The sequence below is a fragment of the Xiphophorus hellerii genome, chromosome 23 (assembly GCF_003331165.1).
Source record: "Xiphophorus hellerii strain 12219 chromosome 23, Xiphophorus_hellerii-4.1, whole genome shotgun sequence".
NCBI lineage: Eukaryota > Metazoa > Chordata > Actinopteri > Cyprinodontiformes > Poeciliidae > Xiphophorus > Xiphophorus hellerii.
In genome coordinates this window covers 10,703,976-10,723,233 of record NC_045694.1, presented here as the reverse complement: position 1 = coordinate 10,723,233, position 19,258 = coordinate 10,703,976, and the positions used below count along the sequence as shown (strand labels likewise).

At 36.7% G+C, this 19,258-nt stretch overlaps 1 protein-coding gene across 4 annotated transcripts in view; it reads left to right on the top strand.

Annotated features, from left to right (window-relative positions):
• Nucleotides 1-19,258, top strand: part of enox2 (ecto-NOX disulfide-thiol exchanger 2) — a 195,025-nt gene that overhangs the window by 120,719 nt on the left and 55,048 nt on the right. For all 4 annotated transcript variants that reach the window (XM_032554682.1, XM_032554681.1, XM_032554683.1 and 1 more), the window contains one exon: nucleotides 4,183-4,314. In XM_032554682.1, coding sequence (XP_032410573.1) covers nucleotides 4,183-4,314 — 132 coding nt within the window. The remainder of the gene's footprint in view (nucleotides 1-4,182; nucleotides 4,315-19,258) is intronic.

Here is a 19,258-nt window from a genome sequence, read left to right as displayed (position 1 = left end):
AAAGAACTTGTCTAGCATTCGGTTTTTAAAATCTCAAAAGGGTTTATCCGGATCACTTTTTAATATGCTAAAATATGCAGCCTAATAAAAGCAAGGCACATATTATTATCCTGTTCATTTTACTGTATTTCGAAGCTTTGCATTTTGAAACCGTGTCAGGCGATCCCATGAGAAGAGGGAAAAATATGACCTCTGCACCTCTATTTAAATGCAGCCAAGCTTGACCAGATTGACTTATTAAGTTCCAGTCTTCAGAGCTCCACATTTGGATCTCAGTGTCAGGAGGTCTTGGGCTACACATGCTAAGATTGTTCAAATTGTGTAATTAGATTTGGCATTTGCATGAAACAGTCATTTCAGCTAAGAGCCGAAAATCTTTTTTTTTATTATTATTATTATTTCTATTGATTCTTTTTCTATCTTTCATTTACCCTTGCTCTGAGCTCTTCAGCTGGATGTGCATGTTAATGGCTTTGCTAAGACCTCATCTTCATGTTTCATTGTTGGATATTTACTGACATTGATTTCCTTATTGACAGCGTTTGCTGCTGGTTCTCCTTTCCGCCAAGGTGAACCTGTGTGCGTCTATCTATGTTTTCATGCATTTGCAGCCCCTGTGTGTCTGCAGCTGTTTGCTATTCCTTACTGGACTCCACATATCAATTCATGAGTGTCACATGGCACGTTTAGGGGGCTAAACTGTTGCCCTCAAGGGCATGTTGTCATATCAAAAGTACTGAGGGATGGACATGCACAGGTTCACCTCCAAGAACACAATATGAACAAATAAACGAGTATATTGTGGAAATAGGAGAGTGGATTGACCACTAATGTGTGGTTTTGTGTGGTGAAAACAAATTGGAGTGGAAAATGAGAGAACTAAATGAATGTGTACTGCAGTAAACACATGAATTGTGGGACGAATGACTCCAATGGAGACTTTTTGTCAGCAGGGTCAAGAGGCTAGCATAGTGGAGATAACTTGACCTCCACTCCAAGCGCACTTGAACATTTCTGACTGAATCGATTAAGTGCGTGGGACTTTAATTTGAGCTGCACAATCAATATGTGCCCTGTCTGGTGAGGAATTAAAATGGATTCTGCTTCTGTTTTTATCTAGCAACCTATTAGATAAAATAATAAGTGGGATTTATAAATTTTTTTAGCTTGCATTTTGAGAACAGATGAGCAGAATGTTTTGCAGCAATTATTGGTGTTTAGTGTCTCACTGGCTTTTAGACAAATTGTTTGTAAAATTCAAGCAATATTAAAAATTATTATTTATGTCGAGCTGCTTGTTTGTTCATTCCAAGCTGTTCCAGAAGTCACACAAGATGACTTGCTTTTATAAAATTTGCCACATATTTAGATTAATTTTCAATTTAAATGTAACAAATGTGTGGAGGAAAATGTTTATGGAAAAAGAAAAAAAATACTTCAAAAAACCCTCAAATTCAGGGTTTCATCTGCCTATCCATTCATCTATCATCCAGCTGTTCATCGTCCATCCATTCATCATCCATCCATTGACATCCATCAATTTATCTGTCATCCATCCATTCACCGTCCGTACAACTATCCATCATCCATCCATTTGTCTATGTCCATATATCCATCCATCATCCATTCATTTATCATCCAGCCATCATCCATCCATTTATTCATCCATCCATCCATCCATCCATCCATCATCGATAATTCATCATCCATTCATCTGTCAATCATCATTCATCAATTTGTCAATCATCCCTCCATAATCTATTTTTCTGTTCATCATCCATTCATCCATCATCAGTCTGTAAATAGGATATAGGATAAACAGTCATATTATGGACACAATTTATTCTAATTTAGTTCTTAGGGAAACTAAAGGACTTCTCTAACCAGAAGACATCACCTGTCCACCCGGGAGTGAGTGTACTCATCAGCTCTCTGGAGAGTCTGGTTAATGTACTGTAAAACTGTAATAAAACAGCTATAAAATAGCTCCTCACTGCTCCTCTCCTCCTTCATTTTAACTCCTGGAAAAGTGTCCCCAGTTAATAGGGCTGTGTTCGTTAACAAGCCTGTGAAGTCCTCGTCAGCAGCATTATCACAGCGACACACAGGCACGCTTGGTTTTATCAGGCCTCTCTGTGGCAGCGACAGCAGACAGCTCTGCAATTAGTGACTCAGAGAGGAAGGCAAAGAGGCACACAGCATTATTACACATTGCCAGCTGTGTCTCAACACCGAGAATACCAATATATTGGCTTGTGTTCAGACAGAAGCACATACATTCATACCTGTTGGCTCTAAAGTGTGCCCTGCCTGAGACCTTCTGTAGTGTAAAGTGTGTGCCGAGTGCAGCTCTTCTCATTATTAACAGTTGTGCTTGCTTTGGCATTGTAGAAGAGGGCAGTCTGTCTTGGCCAGCAGTCACAGCAATTTACAGGTCTGTCAGAGAGAAAGAGGTCGACCAGAGGAGAGAATTAAAGAGCATTTAGAGCTGTGAAATAGACTGCAGACAGGAAGAATGAGCTGCCAGTTGACATATGATGTGTACATGTTGACCTTCTTGCAGGATTTTTATTGTGCAGTCCTGAATGCATTTGCTTTATTATGCAGCACTCGAATGCACAAACTCTGGTGGCTGTTGGTTTGGCAAGATGTGTGCATAGTGTTAGGCTAAATAGAAGATTTATCAACATTTTAGTTACAGACTGTCTGAGGAGTGCCTGATGGCATCAGGATTTATGCTTAGCACCATAATAATCTAGTTTTAGACATTATTTTCTGTGGCCTGCAAAGAAAAGCAGAGCAGGGGATGCACTGCTGTTCATTTCTATGTTATTACTAATCTAATCCCATTCGTCAACCTTTACTCTTCCAAGGAACGTTTTGAAATCGAGTTGAAGCTTTTCCTCTGTGATACAGTATCATTTCCAGGGGGCTCTCAGTGCTGGTCACTGAGACAGGAAGAGTCAAAAGGCCGGCCAGCTGAAGCTACCAAACAAACAGCAGCACTAAGATAATTAGATTTTCCGTGACAGTACTGTTGAAATCAGTGTTCAGAGACTGACTGCAAACTAGCGGTGGCCTCCTTTCCCCTCAGAGAACAAACAAAGCAAAAATTGTTGGCTGGAAACTGACTTTAGTGTGAAGCTGTTACTTCAGCCTTACAGTAATATATAAATTCTGAAAAATCGTTTTTACGCTGGTTAATTTAGACTTCTCAGGTCTTTCTTAAAACTGTGGAACTTCATATTTTTTTCCAAAAAGGGGATTAATACTTTATTTGGTAGCTGATTGCTAGATTATTAACTATTCATCCCAATAACTCTCTCAATTAATCTTGATGTTAGATTTTCACTTTTTGGTAAAAAGATAGTAAAACTACCTTTTTTACTTTTTGGTATTTGCACAAGACCTGATCTGATTGCATTTTTGGAAAGAGAAAAGCAATAATTTCCTCTGCTTTGTTGGTAAATATCTCCACTAAGACATTGGTGATATTTGCATAAATCACCCATGTGATTTTGGTAAATACATATTTGAAGAAAGACTCACTTAATAATTTCAATTTATTATCAAAAATCATAACAAGCTGGTATTAGCTGATTAAGTAGTGAGGCTATATGCTCATGTAAGCAATCTCTTGCTGTTTTTCACAACCAGAAATATTTCAAAATGGAAAATTTATGTTTTTCTTGTAAGCAATTGAATTTGTAGTTGCTTTCTCTCAGCCACTTGACCGTTAGTGTGCAGCAACACACTGGGGTTGTGAATCATCTCATTTCTCTATGCTCTAGAAGAGAAAACGTTCTTCCTTGCCATTTTACTAAACTTTAAACCTTAAGAGCTGCATGCCTGGGAGGTTTTAGTGTTTTTTTGAGCTGTAAGATTTTAAACCTGAGTGTACCTTGAGACCAGTGATAGGGTCATACCATACTCTTATCATTAACTTAATGAGGGTTTGGCCTAAATGCTGGATCATATTTTGTCTATATACCATCAATTTTTGTTGATGTGATGAAATGATGGACATTATTTAGGGTTTAAAGGCTTTGCATATGAATAAGTCATAAAATGAGGTGAATACTCTCCTATTGAAGTAGTACAGTAATTGGTCACCAATATAAGCAGGAATTCTGGCAGTTTGCTCGTTTGACAAAGATTTTTTCTTTTGTGTTTTCTTGGCAGAAGGGATCTGTAACATGACGATGGACTCCAACTCGATGACGATGCCCATGTCCGACCCCAACCCCTGGGCAGCTGCTATGAATAGCATGGGGATGCCTCCTATAGGAATGACAGGACAGCCACTTCTACCAGGTACAACTCATTTCATTCCCATACTAAATGTCCACAATTCAAATGTGGGCGTCATTTGGGTTTAGAGTATTTTCAGACAATAGATTTTTATCAAATATCCAAATTTCTGAATTAATAATCTGATTAGTAACTAGTTCAAGAAGTGGAGTAATAATGTAACTGTGCAATTGTGTTGATAAAGCTTCAGCTACAATTTTTTTTAAAAGTGATCATGTGAGAAATGGAATAATTATCTAAATAAAAGCTCCAGTGTTTTCTTTCTAAATTTTCATCTAAAAACATTGCTTAATTTACAAAAACAAAAATTGAAAATATGCAATGGTTAGTTGTTTTGAATCTCATTTGGTTCATCTAATGGAAATACTGGATTTTCATACCAGCTGAAGCGGGGGTTTCCCAGTATGCACCACTGTCTTTGCTTTGTTCACTGAAGTCTCTTGTAGTGTTGCATTAGAAGGTGGGTAAAGTGCGCTCTCTCCCGTGTCTGTGCTGCTCGTATAAAATAAATATGCTGGAATAAGCAGGATGAGCTGAGTCATCAACGTGGAATTGCAAGCTGGTAATCAGTTATGCTGGCACATGCAGGCAAACTCTGACTGACGGAGGCTGATGTGACTCAATCGTGGCCGGATCAGAAAAAAGAAGCCAGACTTTGCTCTTTACAACTATTACCATATAGAGTCCACAGAGGGCAAACAAACTGTTTTATTTGCTTTCCCTTGCATACAGACCTATTCAATAGATTCAAATATTATTAAAAAGCTAATTTATTTCAGGAATTTTATAAACTAACACGCAGTTGATGTTTGAAAGCCTTTATTTCTGATGAGGATTTTCCACGTAGTAATTTGTCTATATAACAGTTTCCACATTGACAGTGCAGGTCAAAGAGCAAAGATGAAACATAAAATCAAATTGTATGCAGACATGCAAGACAGAATTCTCTGGAGGCACAAATGTCGGTGCAAAATAATTTAGTTCATGTTTGAGGTGTATAAGTAAAGTTGTTTTTGAGCTGGAGCTGTTCTAATGTGGTTTAGATGCATGAAAAACGCTAAACTCACCCTTTATTGAATCTTCAGATATCAAATAAAGGTTTCACAAATCACAAACAGGATTTTAAATATCCTGAAAATATTATTGAATAATCTAATCCAGGTATGAAGTGCCTGAGATTCATAGTTCTTAAACTAGAGCTGATTAAAGATGCTCCGGGTAGAGAAAAATAAGGTGGAATTGCCCTTTAGCCATTTCCCGAATTGGAAGATGCAATCAGAAGCCAACTTCCTCTGTGTGGCGTTCAATCAATTCTTCAACTTTATCTGCTGCATGGCCTGGATGACTCTCCTGCTTTCATGTTGTCTTATTGTAAAATCCCACCAATGAACTCACAGAAAGTTTCCAGAACTTTCCAGAGGATTGAATATTTTCAAAGAATCAAGCTAAGCTAATGAAGTTCAATAGATCGGTGTTGGCCCCGCCCATAGCCCCACTCTCCGATGGACAAGTTTGACAAAATGGTGACATTGTATGAGCACGGACCATGAAATAATAACAATGCATTTAATTAATTATGCACTATAATAACTTTTATTTTAATGATTTAATGACATTTATTAATTTGTCTTTTGCATACATTTTTCAGTCATTTAGTTAAACATTTATTTGTCTTATGGTTACTTTTAATCGGTGATTTAATGATGTATTTATTGATTTAATTTTGTCCTCTGTAGCCTGCAGTGTTTTTTTTCCTACTTTTTCCATCTGAAAATGACATTGGGTCATAGATTAGAGTTGAAAAATGATTCTGCAGATGTCGACTAAAAGTACATAATTAGCTAGTTTTAATTCTAATTCCTGATCATATTATCCTGTCAAAGGCATATTGTTGTTTTAACACAAAGTCTGAACTCACTCGGATGCAGCAGTTAAAATATTTCTCATGTTTGTCAATATATCTCCCTCTCAGAGGGTGTGAGCCTCCGTACTCTTATCTTACCGGCACAATATCCAGTCCAACCGATTGCAATGCTATCTATAACATTAGGTTCAGCTTCACCCTCCCACTCTCCCTTTCTGAAGAGGCATTCTGCTGCATCTTTTCTCTCTCCTCGGTAGAAGCCTTTCCCTAAAGCTTTTTATAAATCACTTCCCACTTCTTAGCTGAAATTCACTTTCATATTTGAAACACGGCAGCCTTGTGTGTCTGTGTGCAGCTTCATGTGTGTGTCTGCGAGCACACAGAGACGAACGGCCTTCCAAATGCACTCCTCAATAAAGAGTAAGGGTAACATACTTTCATGCTCTCACACACATAAACGTAAGCATGATATATTTGAAACGTGGTAAATAAAAGCCTTTCAACCAAAGAAGGAGAAGCGTTTCATAAAAGCGGAAAGCGACAAAATTCTTTAGAATGTAAGTGGGATTTCAGGGTTATCTGAGCCTTAAAATATCTGAACAAGACAGTTTATTTTTCTGGCTCATTTTCTTTTTCACACAGTCAACCTAAACGCCACACTGCATAAATGTTTGCTTTAGACTCGCTTGTCTGAAGTGAAAGTAAACCCCTACAAGAAATGCTCAAAAATGACAAGAGATGATCATTATCAGGAGACCAATAAACTTTGTAAATTGCAGAGATTGCTCTAATACCATTAGCATCTAAAGCAAAGCATTTTTGATCTCCTGTTGCAAAAATAAACCTTGGCTTTAGCTCTTAGAGTGGTGGAAAACAAATCAAACCTACAAGGAAACAACCCAAACTAAACGTCATAGGTTGTAAAATTTGTTAAAAGGAGAAAATCTTGTAGCTGGAGCCTAGACAGCGGACATAAACACATCTTACCTAGAGTCGACATTACAGACGAAATGTCTTTGATAGAGGCTGATGAACCCCCACTGAGATCCTTGCTTTGAACTTTATTTGCAGCGGTTTGAGACCTTTTACAGCAGCCATTTAACTCCCTAGCAGGAAAAGCGCTCCTGTAACTAAAATCACTAATGGAGGCTACGCCAATGATGCAATGTCAGAACCGTGAAGCTTGCAACCATAAATGAAACACAGTAATTAGCGACGTTATAAACCTGCACCTGTGTTTAAGTTGAAATACCTGCTGCGAGGAAAGCTAATGAAACAGCTCTTACACTTAATCAAGTCCACTGACAGTTTTTCTAAAGCAACCAGCTGAAATAACCAGTTGGCTTTAGTCTCTGTTATAGTATCTGATGTGAAAAGAAAAGCTCAATAATAGACCTTAAGCTGGAGAGGAGAACTGAAAGGCTTTGCACTCACACAGGTGTTTGCACTCTTTAGACCTTTTTTATGTCACACATCATGTATCATTTATTGGAAATAGATTTTTATTCTGCAATTTCAAATTCACAGGATTTACACTACTGTGTCCTGATTTGAACCAGTTTTATAGAGTGGTGGCCTAACATATGTAGTTTTCCGTACAAGACTTTATAACAGTTATATCAATCTAACACAGAGTGAACCACTTTATTATACATGTGCAAAAGATGGCAATAGGATTAGAAGTTTGAAGTAAGTAATTAAAAACTGATATGGAAGTAGAAAAACAACCAAATGACTCGTACACATCCACCAGGATACAAGGTAAAGAAAATTAGGCAACAATATCTTGTTACTCTAATTACTTTTATCTTGAAATGTTTATGCTTGCTTGAGCTTAAGTTTGTCCAAATTTGACCGTTTCCAGAAATGTTTTCATCCACGTGGAGAAACAGAGATTGGCCCAAAACATTACTTTTACTCCCCCAGACCTGTGAGTGTCACTAAATATGGAGTAAGGAACAGCCGCATAAAGCTGCCACACCGTGTTAGCTATAAACACAAGAAAACAACAACGGCAAACATAGTACAAGTGTCTTCTTTTGTAAAACGTTTTGCTGCTGCAACTGAATCTCCAACTCACACACAGATAGCAATGAATTTTGATCAAGACTACAGCAATTTGATGAGAATGTCACGAGTGAGTCAGAAAGTGAGACCTTGGCAAAGTAAAACACATCCACTTTGGGGAAAATGCAAACTAAAATCTTTTATTTGCAAAAAGCAGAATACTTACTCATAGTAAAAAAAATTTAAGAGTGCAATGAAGTCTTGTTGCAGCTTGTGTTGCATGGGTCTTTTTAATTTGACAAAAGTATGTGTAATTAGTATTTAGTGCAAAGCAATTCTTTATTTACAATGAATGAAGAACTTTAGCTCATATGAGGCTTACATGCTTTTTAGGAATGTTGGAGGGGATTCTCAGTGCTTATCTAACCAAGATAAGCATTGAAGCATTAGTCTGTAATTTGCCACTAAATGTGTTTACGCTGATGTGAACGGAAAAAAGCAGAGCCTCACAGTTGGCGTCACAACTTGGATGTTGAAATGAGTGCTATTCACAAGTGGAAAACTGCTTATTGCAGGGTCCTCAACACAACGCCCATCATTCATCTCCTTTCTGGTTAACTAAAGAATGTAAATGTGATTACTTTATCTGATTAGAAAATAGACCAAAAAGAGTGTGCAGTCCAGAAACACCAAATCTACAATCAACTAGCAGAAGAGTAATTTCTTACCTTAACAGTGAGAAAGGTTGATGCTGGGTTTTGATAGAGAGCTTTAAATTAATGAGGACATATGACACATTATACACTAAAGGTTTAGCTACAAGGTTGATGGAGAGGAAGTGAGAAGCATTGGTGTTAAAAATAACATTTTCATATTTCATTCCAGAATCCCTTTTCTTCCCATTTTGTTCTTAAATGATCTCAGAACCACAATAGAAGCGCTGCTGTTTATCTCCTCCCCTCACTGCAGAGCTCAATCAGACCATCTATTACATTATATAGATGCCCAACTATGAGAAACAACAAGCAAGTACTTTAAATGCTCCACGTTCATTAAGTTTCTGTTCCTCAAACAAACTTTTACTAAATAATTTTGTTAAATGAACTTCATAACCGTACTTATTTGCTGTGCATATACTGTATATATATATATATATATATAGTGTGGGAACTACAGACATATATATATATATATATATATGTCTGTAGTTATATATATATATATATATATATATATATATATATATATATATATATATATGTCTGTAGTTCCCACACTTTTCTAAATGGCCCATGCCAAGAAAAGCTTTCCTAGTGAGCCACAGGAGAAATGTGAAAATGTTCTCGCTCTCCTCTTTTCACAGTTTATGATAACATTTAACGGCAAAGTACCTCAAAGTTGGCTTCTAGAGCAAAATCTCAACTGTCAGGTTGGCTTTTATAAGATAAGTTTTGTACTAAAACAGGCCAGAAGCCTTTAAACAACCAGCCAAGTTTTATCATGAACTCTTTCTCTTTTTTAAGAAAAGTTTGAACACAAAGCTTTCAGCACGTTCAAACAATGTCATAAAGTCTTACTCTACCCTGTCAGGCCGTATATTTTCCCAAAGCACCTTCAGCTTTGAAGTAATCCAGGTAGATTAGCTATTGACTCTCTATCATGACAGTACATCATCTCTTTCTTTTCTTTCACCTTTTAACTACAAGGAAGGATTCACTGTCACTTCCTTTATTCTTACCTTGTGATGTTTTTTTTTTGTTGCTTTTTTTATTAAAATGATTTCAGCTTTATGGTGGAGGGTTGTGTCAGTTTTAGGCACTTTCAGTTGGGTCTCTCATGGCTTTCATGCCACATTCAAGTTTGCTCTTGTTTCATCCACAGTTAGTCGAGATTTCACTTTTTTTCCCCCACAGCTGAGTCTTTTCCTGCCTTCAGCCAGGTGGATTTATCCAGACAGACAGCTGGATAAACGGACCGCTCTTGGCAGAAACGTCAACACTGCAGCCTGACAAAACCCAGCACACATCACCTATGATGACAGTTTTGTTTCTGCAGATGCACAGAGCACAGCTGTATAGTAGAAAGTCATTTTTTTTATATTTGTGTTGTATATTTGGGAAGTGTTTGGGTTTTTAGTGAGAGATACGTTTCAGGCCACAGGCAGGAGAAAAGATTGTGCACGCTGTGTGATTTATGTTGTTGTTCTAGAGGTTATTGTAGTGTGTATCCAAGCATCAGTCATAATGGTACCTAGAGTTGTACCTAAAAGTAAAGTTTCACCTATGCTCTAAGTTTTTGGGTTATTATTCTGATATATAAATATAAATATTTGCCAATAGCATTTTTTCCTGGTTCTGGAACTATTTACTTTTATTGTTGCTTTTAGTCTTGAAAGTTAATAAGACGCATAAAGGCGCTGTCAGCTATACAGCTACACTTTGTACCTGCATGATAAGCAGCATAAGTAACTTTTTTTCTAATAATACCAGATCCAAACTATATACTGAGACAGGATTAGTGTCTCAGTATAGAGATAAATAAATCTGTTTATTTTTATCAAACAGATTTGATAAAAATAAAAAAGCTAGGTGTAAAATATTCTGAAATGTCAACATATTCAGAAATAAAATCTCTTAGCAATGTTAGAATTTAACAGGTCTTTTACTATGAATGTTTAATAATTATTCATAAGTGGAGACATTCCATAATAGCCTTAAACAATAAAATGAATCAATTTCCTGTGGCTTCAGTCCAGTCAGCCTCCCCAGTCCTTCTGCAGCATGTGGTTGCTTCTGTGCTGAGTACCATTTGTAATAATTGCGTAATTTAGTATTATGATTTGGGTCTACTGATTCCAGAAATAGTCAAAGCACTAAATTAAGTCATTTAGCTGTTTTCTGGCAATTTGTTAATGGATTCTTGGTGTCTGGAAAACAAGCTATTTCAAAAACCTCCCATTTATTAAGCTTCAATAGTGGACAGCATGGAGAGCCTGCAGTTGCAGTAACGTGTTTACAAGACCAAGCTCCTGGAAGCAATGAGACCCAAATCATCTGACAAGACGACACAGAGGGATGCAGCTGGGAACCAACATCCCAACACAATATTGATCTACAGGTCAGACTTCAGGACAGTTTACTGTAAGGAATCTGACCCATATCCGACAGGGAAGGAGGGGTTCATTGTATCTCCGGCAAAAAAAACCCAAAATTGATCTGGTGTTCAGCTCTGGTTGTAGCTGCAGTTGAATTTTCCACTTCTTAACCTGTAACATGATTGATTTTTTATCTTTAAGTTGTGCTGCTGTACGGTTTTTGTTCTATTATGTTTTAGACATTAAGTCGGTGGCGACTGTAGAATAGCACATTTGGTTTTCTGGAAGTCAGAAACGTAAATAGCAACATGAATCTTTTGTCTTTTTCAGTCAGGAGTTAAGAAGACAAACTTCCTGAATTGAAAGAGACAGCAGAGTCATTTTCTTCTCTGGCTAAACAAGGTATCAGAAATAAGTCAAGGATTCATTTCGTGGCTACAGTGGATGAGAATTTTTTTCTGAGTGATTATGACCCCTCTCTTTGTTTCTGACATCACGGTGTCTGCGGTTTGGTGAGTAAAATCCCTGATACGCTGTGGAATCAGTAGGAGTCAGCATCTGGTTTTAACATATTTGACATCTGACAGAGAACAAAAAACTCCTCCTCTAGCAGAGTTCATTATGTGTTTCCCCAGCGTTTATCAGTGTTTTCCCTTCTACAAAGCAGAACCAGATGTAAAGCTCTAGCGTTCTTCTACATCCATCTCCAAATACAGACCTCTCAACCTGGTCTTTATTATCGAACACGGCATATTTTATGTTACTGCTTTCTTGTATGTACACGGCACTTCGTTGGAGTTAGTTTGATGTATATTCCAAGTAGATTCCATCTTTTTATGGTTTTAAAATCTTTAATGTTACTACTTTGAATCATAACACTCAGTAACATTTGTTTACTATTTAATGGCTCTGTAAGTTTTTGGCTCAAGTTAACATGAATGCTACCCAGCAGGAGGTGTTTGATGCTTTAAAACCAAAATTTGGCACAAAAGTTCAAGTTAAAAGCAATTTTTGAATTACAAACTTTGTTACAGCAGTTCGAGAATGATTTATGCTTTCCAGATACAGTTACGTAAGGGGTTTTCTGAAAAGTTCACATATTTTTACGTCACTATGAACGTCCCACTATCAGTTTTTACACAAAGTCTTACAGATTGCTACATTACATCATTATGAAACCTTGTCATAGCTTCTGTCTATCTCAAAAACAGTCATGCCAACGTGATGCCAGAAAAAATAAATTAGCTGGCTTTGCAAAAACCATCATAAGACTGATGCAGAAACTCAGCACTTTTTAACAGCACCTAAGCAGAACAGAGAGAAAGTGAAATGTGCTGAACTATGTTTCTCATGTCATTTCGGCTTGGTCCTCCACTGAAACACCATCTCATGAAAAGCCACCACCTTCTTCGTATGAAGTCTGAAAACAGCTCTGCTCAGTCTTCTGCTGATGCCTGTTCTATTTATGTCTATTTAAACCTGAAATACAGATCTGTGGTTGAAAGTACAAAATTATGTCATAATGTAAACACAGCTGAGGGAAGAATAACTACACCAAAATAAGGGAGAAACCCCTTGATCTAAAAGTGCATGAAATACTTTTGCTAACCTCTAATCCACCCTCTAATTAGTTTGAGATTTGCATAAATGTTAATTATAACAGCTTTGAAAATGTATTTAAATCTTACCCCAAATGTACTGAACCACACTCCATAGATTCCATTTAATTGGCCAACCTGGAAAAGCTAAGAGTGAAAAACAAAAACTCCCCCCATGATTCCGTTCCTGGTAAAGCCATAATTTGTCAGGCTCACATTGTGCGTCTTTTTTTTATAATGTTTAAGTTAACTGAGGCTTACTCAACTTTCTTAAGGTCCTACCACACCAGTTTGAGGCTTGGGCCTTGGATGGCTCATTGAAACCCTTTGCTTTGGTTTCTTTCTCAGCCGTTCCTACTCTGTTTGGGATTATTGTCATGACACGTCTTGGGTCACATTTGATTTAAAGTAGATCTGAACTTTCTAGATTTTGCATTTCCTTTGACCTTCAGGTCATTTTGATGGCAAATCCAGTGCAATATTCTTCATCACTGTGGAATGAATGACTTTATTTCAGAAATTACCATTTAATCCTTCCCAGGTTTAACAATTCCTTTTCTAAAGTAATTTGGCATTGTGGTAGCACACATTTTTATGCTTTTATGGAGATAGCCTGCTGATAATGATGTATTTGATTTGTATCACCAGACTGTTACTTTTCTATGGAAGCATCTTGGCTTTGATTTGTTTTCCACTTTACATTTGATTTTCTTTTAGCTTCAAGTTATATTTCACCTGCCAAACCTATATTGTGATGTATGTAATTCAATATAACTTTAAGAGGATATATTGTCTTCTCTTAATAAATGAAAAACACCAAATTTTGGTAGGTAAAAATCAAGCTCAATTCAGTAACACCCTTTTAAGAAAAAAGAGGCTCAGCAGGAGTGTTAGCCTTAGATATAACAATTTTTCTAGAATCATACCTCTTTGAGTGTATGGCTTTTTTCCTCTTTAAACCTGCTCTGCAGTGAAATTATTAAAGTGTCGGCTGTCACAGTCACACTCCACCACGAGGAAAGCACTCAGCTTTTCACACATGTATTTTGAAGTTATCAGAATTAATTTAGATACACGTAGTTTTGCATGGACACACACGTGCTCAGACACTCTGGAGAATAGATAAGCAGCTTCCAGGGGCTGTCAAGTGTTCACTGAATAAACAAGCATCCCTTTTGTCTGTTACATCCCACTCACCCTCATCTGTGCCTCACAGTCGCTGCAAACCCCAATGCTCGATACGCAGTGAAATATGTGGAAAGTTATTGTCATGCATCATTAGATACTCATTGATAAAGTCCCTTATATGTTATTTTAAGACTAATGGATTATTCCCAAACGTGAGTTTACCTGGATTAGCATCAGGAAATGGAGGCAGATCTCCATAAATTAGAATATAATCATAATTGTATTTTACTTAAGTAATTTCACTTTTAAGAAAATTAAAACTGAAATTACTGATGTGTGCTGTAGATTTGTTATACACAGAATAATACTTTTTAAGTGTTTCTTTCTGTTTATTTTAATGACTAACTTTTATTCACACCCACCTTATAATTCAGCTTCTTCCAAAAAAAATAGAATAATACATATGATCAATAAATGCAATATAATAGAAATATCTCTTGACAGTGAGGAACTTCACAGTAATAAGTTAAAGTAAGTGGAAGCATGGATATTCACACAAGGGTAAAGTAAAGTAAAAATATAAAAATCAAAAGGAGATTGTTCAGTAAGGGCAAATTTTTCATATAAAATACTGTATCGTTATTAAAAATAGCATACTCAGATAAAAAGAAATGTGCAATTAAGTCAAGTAATACAGTGTAAAGAATCCAAGTTGCTTGAGATCCAGTGTAAAGTTTCCACAGTCATGAATCTGGGGAGCCATGTTTTCTGCTGGTGAAGGTTGAAGGGCAGCAGTCTAGATGTTTACAACTCTTCATACTTTCCTCTCCTGACAGTTATTATGGAGATGCTGATTTCATTTCCCAGCAGGGTGTGAAATACTGTATATCACACTGTGTGCAATAGTTCTATGTAATGTAGTTTGTTTTTGAATTGGGTTGCTGAAATAAAATAACTTCTCCATAGTGTTTAAATTTATTGAAATGCATTAGCTAAATGTATGAAGGTTGTGGCTGTATGTAGGTGGAAGATCTCCTTACCTCAGGCTTGCAGTATGTCAGAAAGAAACGAAGCTGCAGCTTTACTGCTCTTGAAATGGGACTTTTCAGAGCGTACTTCTCCATTTATGACAGCCATGTTTCCCCATTGAAGGCTGGGTATAGTGAAAGGCTTCTGTGGCAGACACAGAATAAAGGTTCCACGGGGAGATATAAAGAGGTTGATTATTATTTAGATGTTATAAATTCAGGCAAAGGTGTAACTTTTTTGACAGAAGGAAAGCTTTCCTCTTTGGCCCCTGGGCAACGGCACCCAATAGGTTGCAGTAAAAAGAAATCAGGCTGGAGATGTTCGGATGAAAAAGCGGAGATGGTGACTCCTGGCAGAGATTGTGAGAGGCTTCAGCTGGCAGGGTTCCAGGTGGCATGGCTATCTCGCCTCATTAGAGAATATTATTCAGAAACCCTTGCAGCAATTGCCTGTCGTCCCTTCAACCTCCCACCCACTGCAGAGAGCTAGAAGGGACGTTTACCCTGGAAATCAAGAGGAGGGGAAAAGGGAGGAGTGAAGACGATGACATTAATAGCTAAGGGCTTAACACAATCAAGTCTTGTTTTTTTTTTTTTTTTCAATAATTTGACTTTTTTTCTGTCTTCACATTATGATTTACAGGGCACTCAAAATGCAATTACTTTGAACAGACCTCCAGGACAGAGTTTAACATCAAAAGGACATGATCAAAAGGAACAAGAAGGAAAAAGAATGAGTGTAATAATCTCAGAGGCAGTTACGCATGTGTCCGTTGGCACATTTCAGAGCAAGAAGACGCATTTGTGAGTTTCACTTCTCCAACATGACAGAAAATACAAAGCAAAGCTCATTGACAAGCTTGGTAAAAAGAATCAGACGGATGCGTGGCCACGTGTGGGTGGAACCAGCCCCAGGTTTCTTTTATTGTTCTTCTTCAAGAGAAGCTCTGTGCTCTTTACCTCTCTGTGGAGTTTCTACAAAAGCGAACTCATACATCCCTCCTCCATCACTATAAATGCACAAAATGATGGCTAACAGTACAGCTTATACCTAAAGTGAATTATTCAATAGGCATCAATTATTAAACCATGCTTGTATTGATTAGTTCACTGATGAGTTTATTTACAGATGAAGCCTTTGGCTCTTATAGTCCTAAGACTTTACTTTGATATTTGATGTTTATCCTTGGCTTTTCTTGAAAGAGTGAATCTAAAGCCAACAAGCACACCATTTAGCCTTCAAAAGGCAAAATGATTTTTCTCTACTTTAAATACAGCACATTTTTCCAAGAACATTTTGTTCCAAAGGCTTTGGCTACTAAATTTGTGAGAAATCTAGTCATTACAGAGTCTACTTTTGGCTGGAGTCATTGTATCATGTGGTAAAAGTGTGAAACATTTTGTTTCTGTTCTACTACAATGCTTCATTGAGGGCTTTGGATTTTCTTTAGTTTTCTTTAGCTGTTGATCTTTACTCTTAAGATTTTTGCCAGGAATGTCTCCAGCTGCCTATTTATGCTTAGTGGTAGATGTTGCTTAGTAACCTCATTCATCTTTCACACTATCAGTACTAAATTACAACATTGATTAATCGATTTTAAAGCCTTATTGATCTCCTGTAATGCAGTTTGTGTCAACGGGCTTACTCTATTAAGGGGAAACAGTAAATAATGACAGCCAATAAATGAGCTAGGTAAGATATCATCCAAGACATTGCTATTACATGAGTGAGCATGGCGAAGAAAAGCAATATAGTCATTTCAGCCACTTAGAGAAGAAAGCCGTAAAAGAAAATTGGCAATAAAAGTTCATTTATGTTGTGTCAATGCTTAGTGATTGAACTTTGAACTCATCTGTTGCAGAAATAATTTCTGAAACTGCTACTTGACTCGCCACCTTTTTAGTCTATTACCAACAGAGGGGTTAAAGGGATCAATGACGAGTTGAAAATGTTGGTCTTAATATGCTGTAGTTTTCCTATAAGCCTAAAAGTTGTTTGTGATACATAAAAAAATCTAAATTTCTTCAAAAACTGTACATTTTTATTATGTTTTTCACCTAAGGAGGTCACTATTTCTTTACCTGCAACGCATGGTGGGCAATCAAGGAATACCATTAGCGGAAGCTAATGTGAAAAACCAAATTGGAAGAAAATAAATGGATCTTTAAAATGGCAATGAAACATCTTTGAGTTTTTGTAGCACACCATTGTAATATATTTAAAATTATATTACCCCAGTGCTTACTGCAAACAGGTATAACTAGAAACTGGAGCAGTTTGCAGCATACGCTCTCCTTTAAATAACAAGGCCACGTCACAAAGGTTCAGATACTTTTTTTCTGAAAGGAAAACACCACAAGTTCTCTTGTGTTAAAAACTTATTTTCTTATCGTACTTCTCTTTACATATAGACGGAGGGCATCGTTACGCTTTCCATTCTTCTGTTTCACACATCCTACTCTTGCGTAGCAGTAATAATGTTGGTGTCATAAACCAACATTATCAACAACATTATAGTTGCAAATCTTAGTTTTAAAGTAACAGGGTATCAGGGTATTTAACGGTTTCTAATTAATATTTCTTAACTATTTTTTAGGTTTTATCCTAAAAATATCTATTGTAAGTCATTGTTTTGGCTAACATTAGTTTGCACTATTAGAGCTCTTCCTAACCTCAAACTCACAGCTGGTGTGAATATGCATGCTAAAGGGAAAAAAAATACTCCTTATAAGTCAGTAGTTTGTTGTAGCTTTTGAGTCACTTTAATTATTCATTTCATATACACCTTCATTGTCCTCTCATATCCTTGTGGATGAATTTTGCTCCACTGTTCTTCACAACGAGATTTGAATTTGTTTCTGCACAGACATTTCTACTTCAGTCTCATTTGTACAGAGGACATTTTTCTAGGAGTTTGTTTCACTGAGTTGAAACTTTCACAAACATAAATTTTGCTGTGATGTTTTTTTAGTAGAAAAGGCTTTCTACTGGCAACCCATCCAGACAGGCCTACTTTTTTCTAATTGTTGTCAACTTTAACATTTATCATGCAAAGCGAAGGATCTTATGACTATAAATGTGGAAAACACAAAATCACAACATTCGTCTATTAGAGTAGAATTTATAAACCTGAATATGGTTTAATTTATGAATTCAGAATGATTCACACTGAAAGCCCTTCCCTGTAGACTCTGTTTTTTAAGCACTGTGACATTAAGTAGTTCAATATGTACAGCATATGAAGCAATGCTTTGAGTTTATGAAGCAGGAGAGAATTTTTTTGTCTGCACAGGAAGAACCAGAAAGAACAGAGAGAAATATTATGAGTTGAATAATGAGGGAGTCAAATCGCTGACTGTCTATGCAAAGATCGGTAAAAAATGTATGTGCTTTTACTAAGACTTTTTAAAGCTGTTTCATAAAGCCAACCAGCTATCCATAGACGCTAATCCTTGCAGAGTTATGGGTGGAGTGCCGGGGTACACCCTGGACAGATCACCAGTTAATCGCAGGGCAACATAGACACACACAGGACAAACAATCTTAATGGATCACAGAAAATGTCTGTGTCAAAAACAGGATGAACATCCTGAAAAATCATCATTGATGAGTGAGTTAAATGGAGCAGAGTGACAACGCTACAAAAAAGACTACGACAAATAGTCACAGGAAAAACTTTAAACTTTAAAGATTTTTTTTAACAAATTGCATTTTAATTCCAATACATTTAGGTTTTTTTCTATTAAACTGTTGAAATTACATGCATAATTGAGATGCTTCAAATTAATCTACCTACTAAACAATATAAAAATGGAACATGGGGAGAAATTAAACTGATTTTGTACAGCTCGGTAAGTGAGACTGGCAGTCCTACACATTCCTCATTGGTTATTTTTGTAACGTCACTCAGGATCGCCCTGTTCAAAGTTTGGGGATGTCCATCCCTGGGAAGTTTGGAAGCATCTTAGAAGTTGGCCACTTTCTTTCTCACTCTAGTACAATGCAATTTAAATAGTTTAAAAATATGCTTATAACTCTGTATGAGATCACACGACCTCTTTTAAGATATAACCAAATATTGTCAGTGCATGTGAATCTGCTAGAGTTTTAAAGAAGACTCAGAAGCTGAATAATCTACTTCTACTAGTATATCTTACAGTATACCTTAAATATTTTTATTTTTCAAGTGATCATCACCTTAAAGTCCTTGTTTTTTCTTTCTCTCTC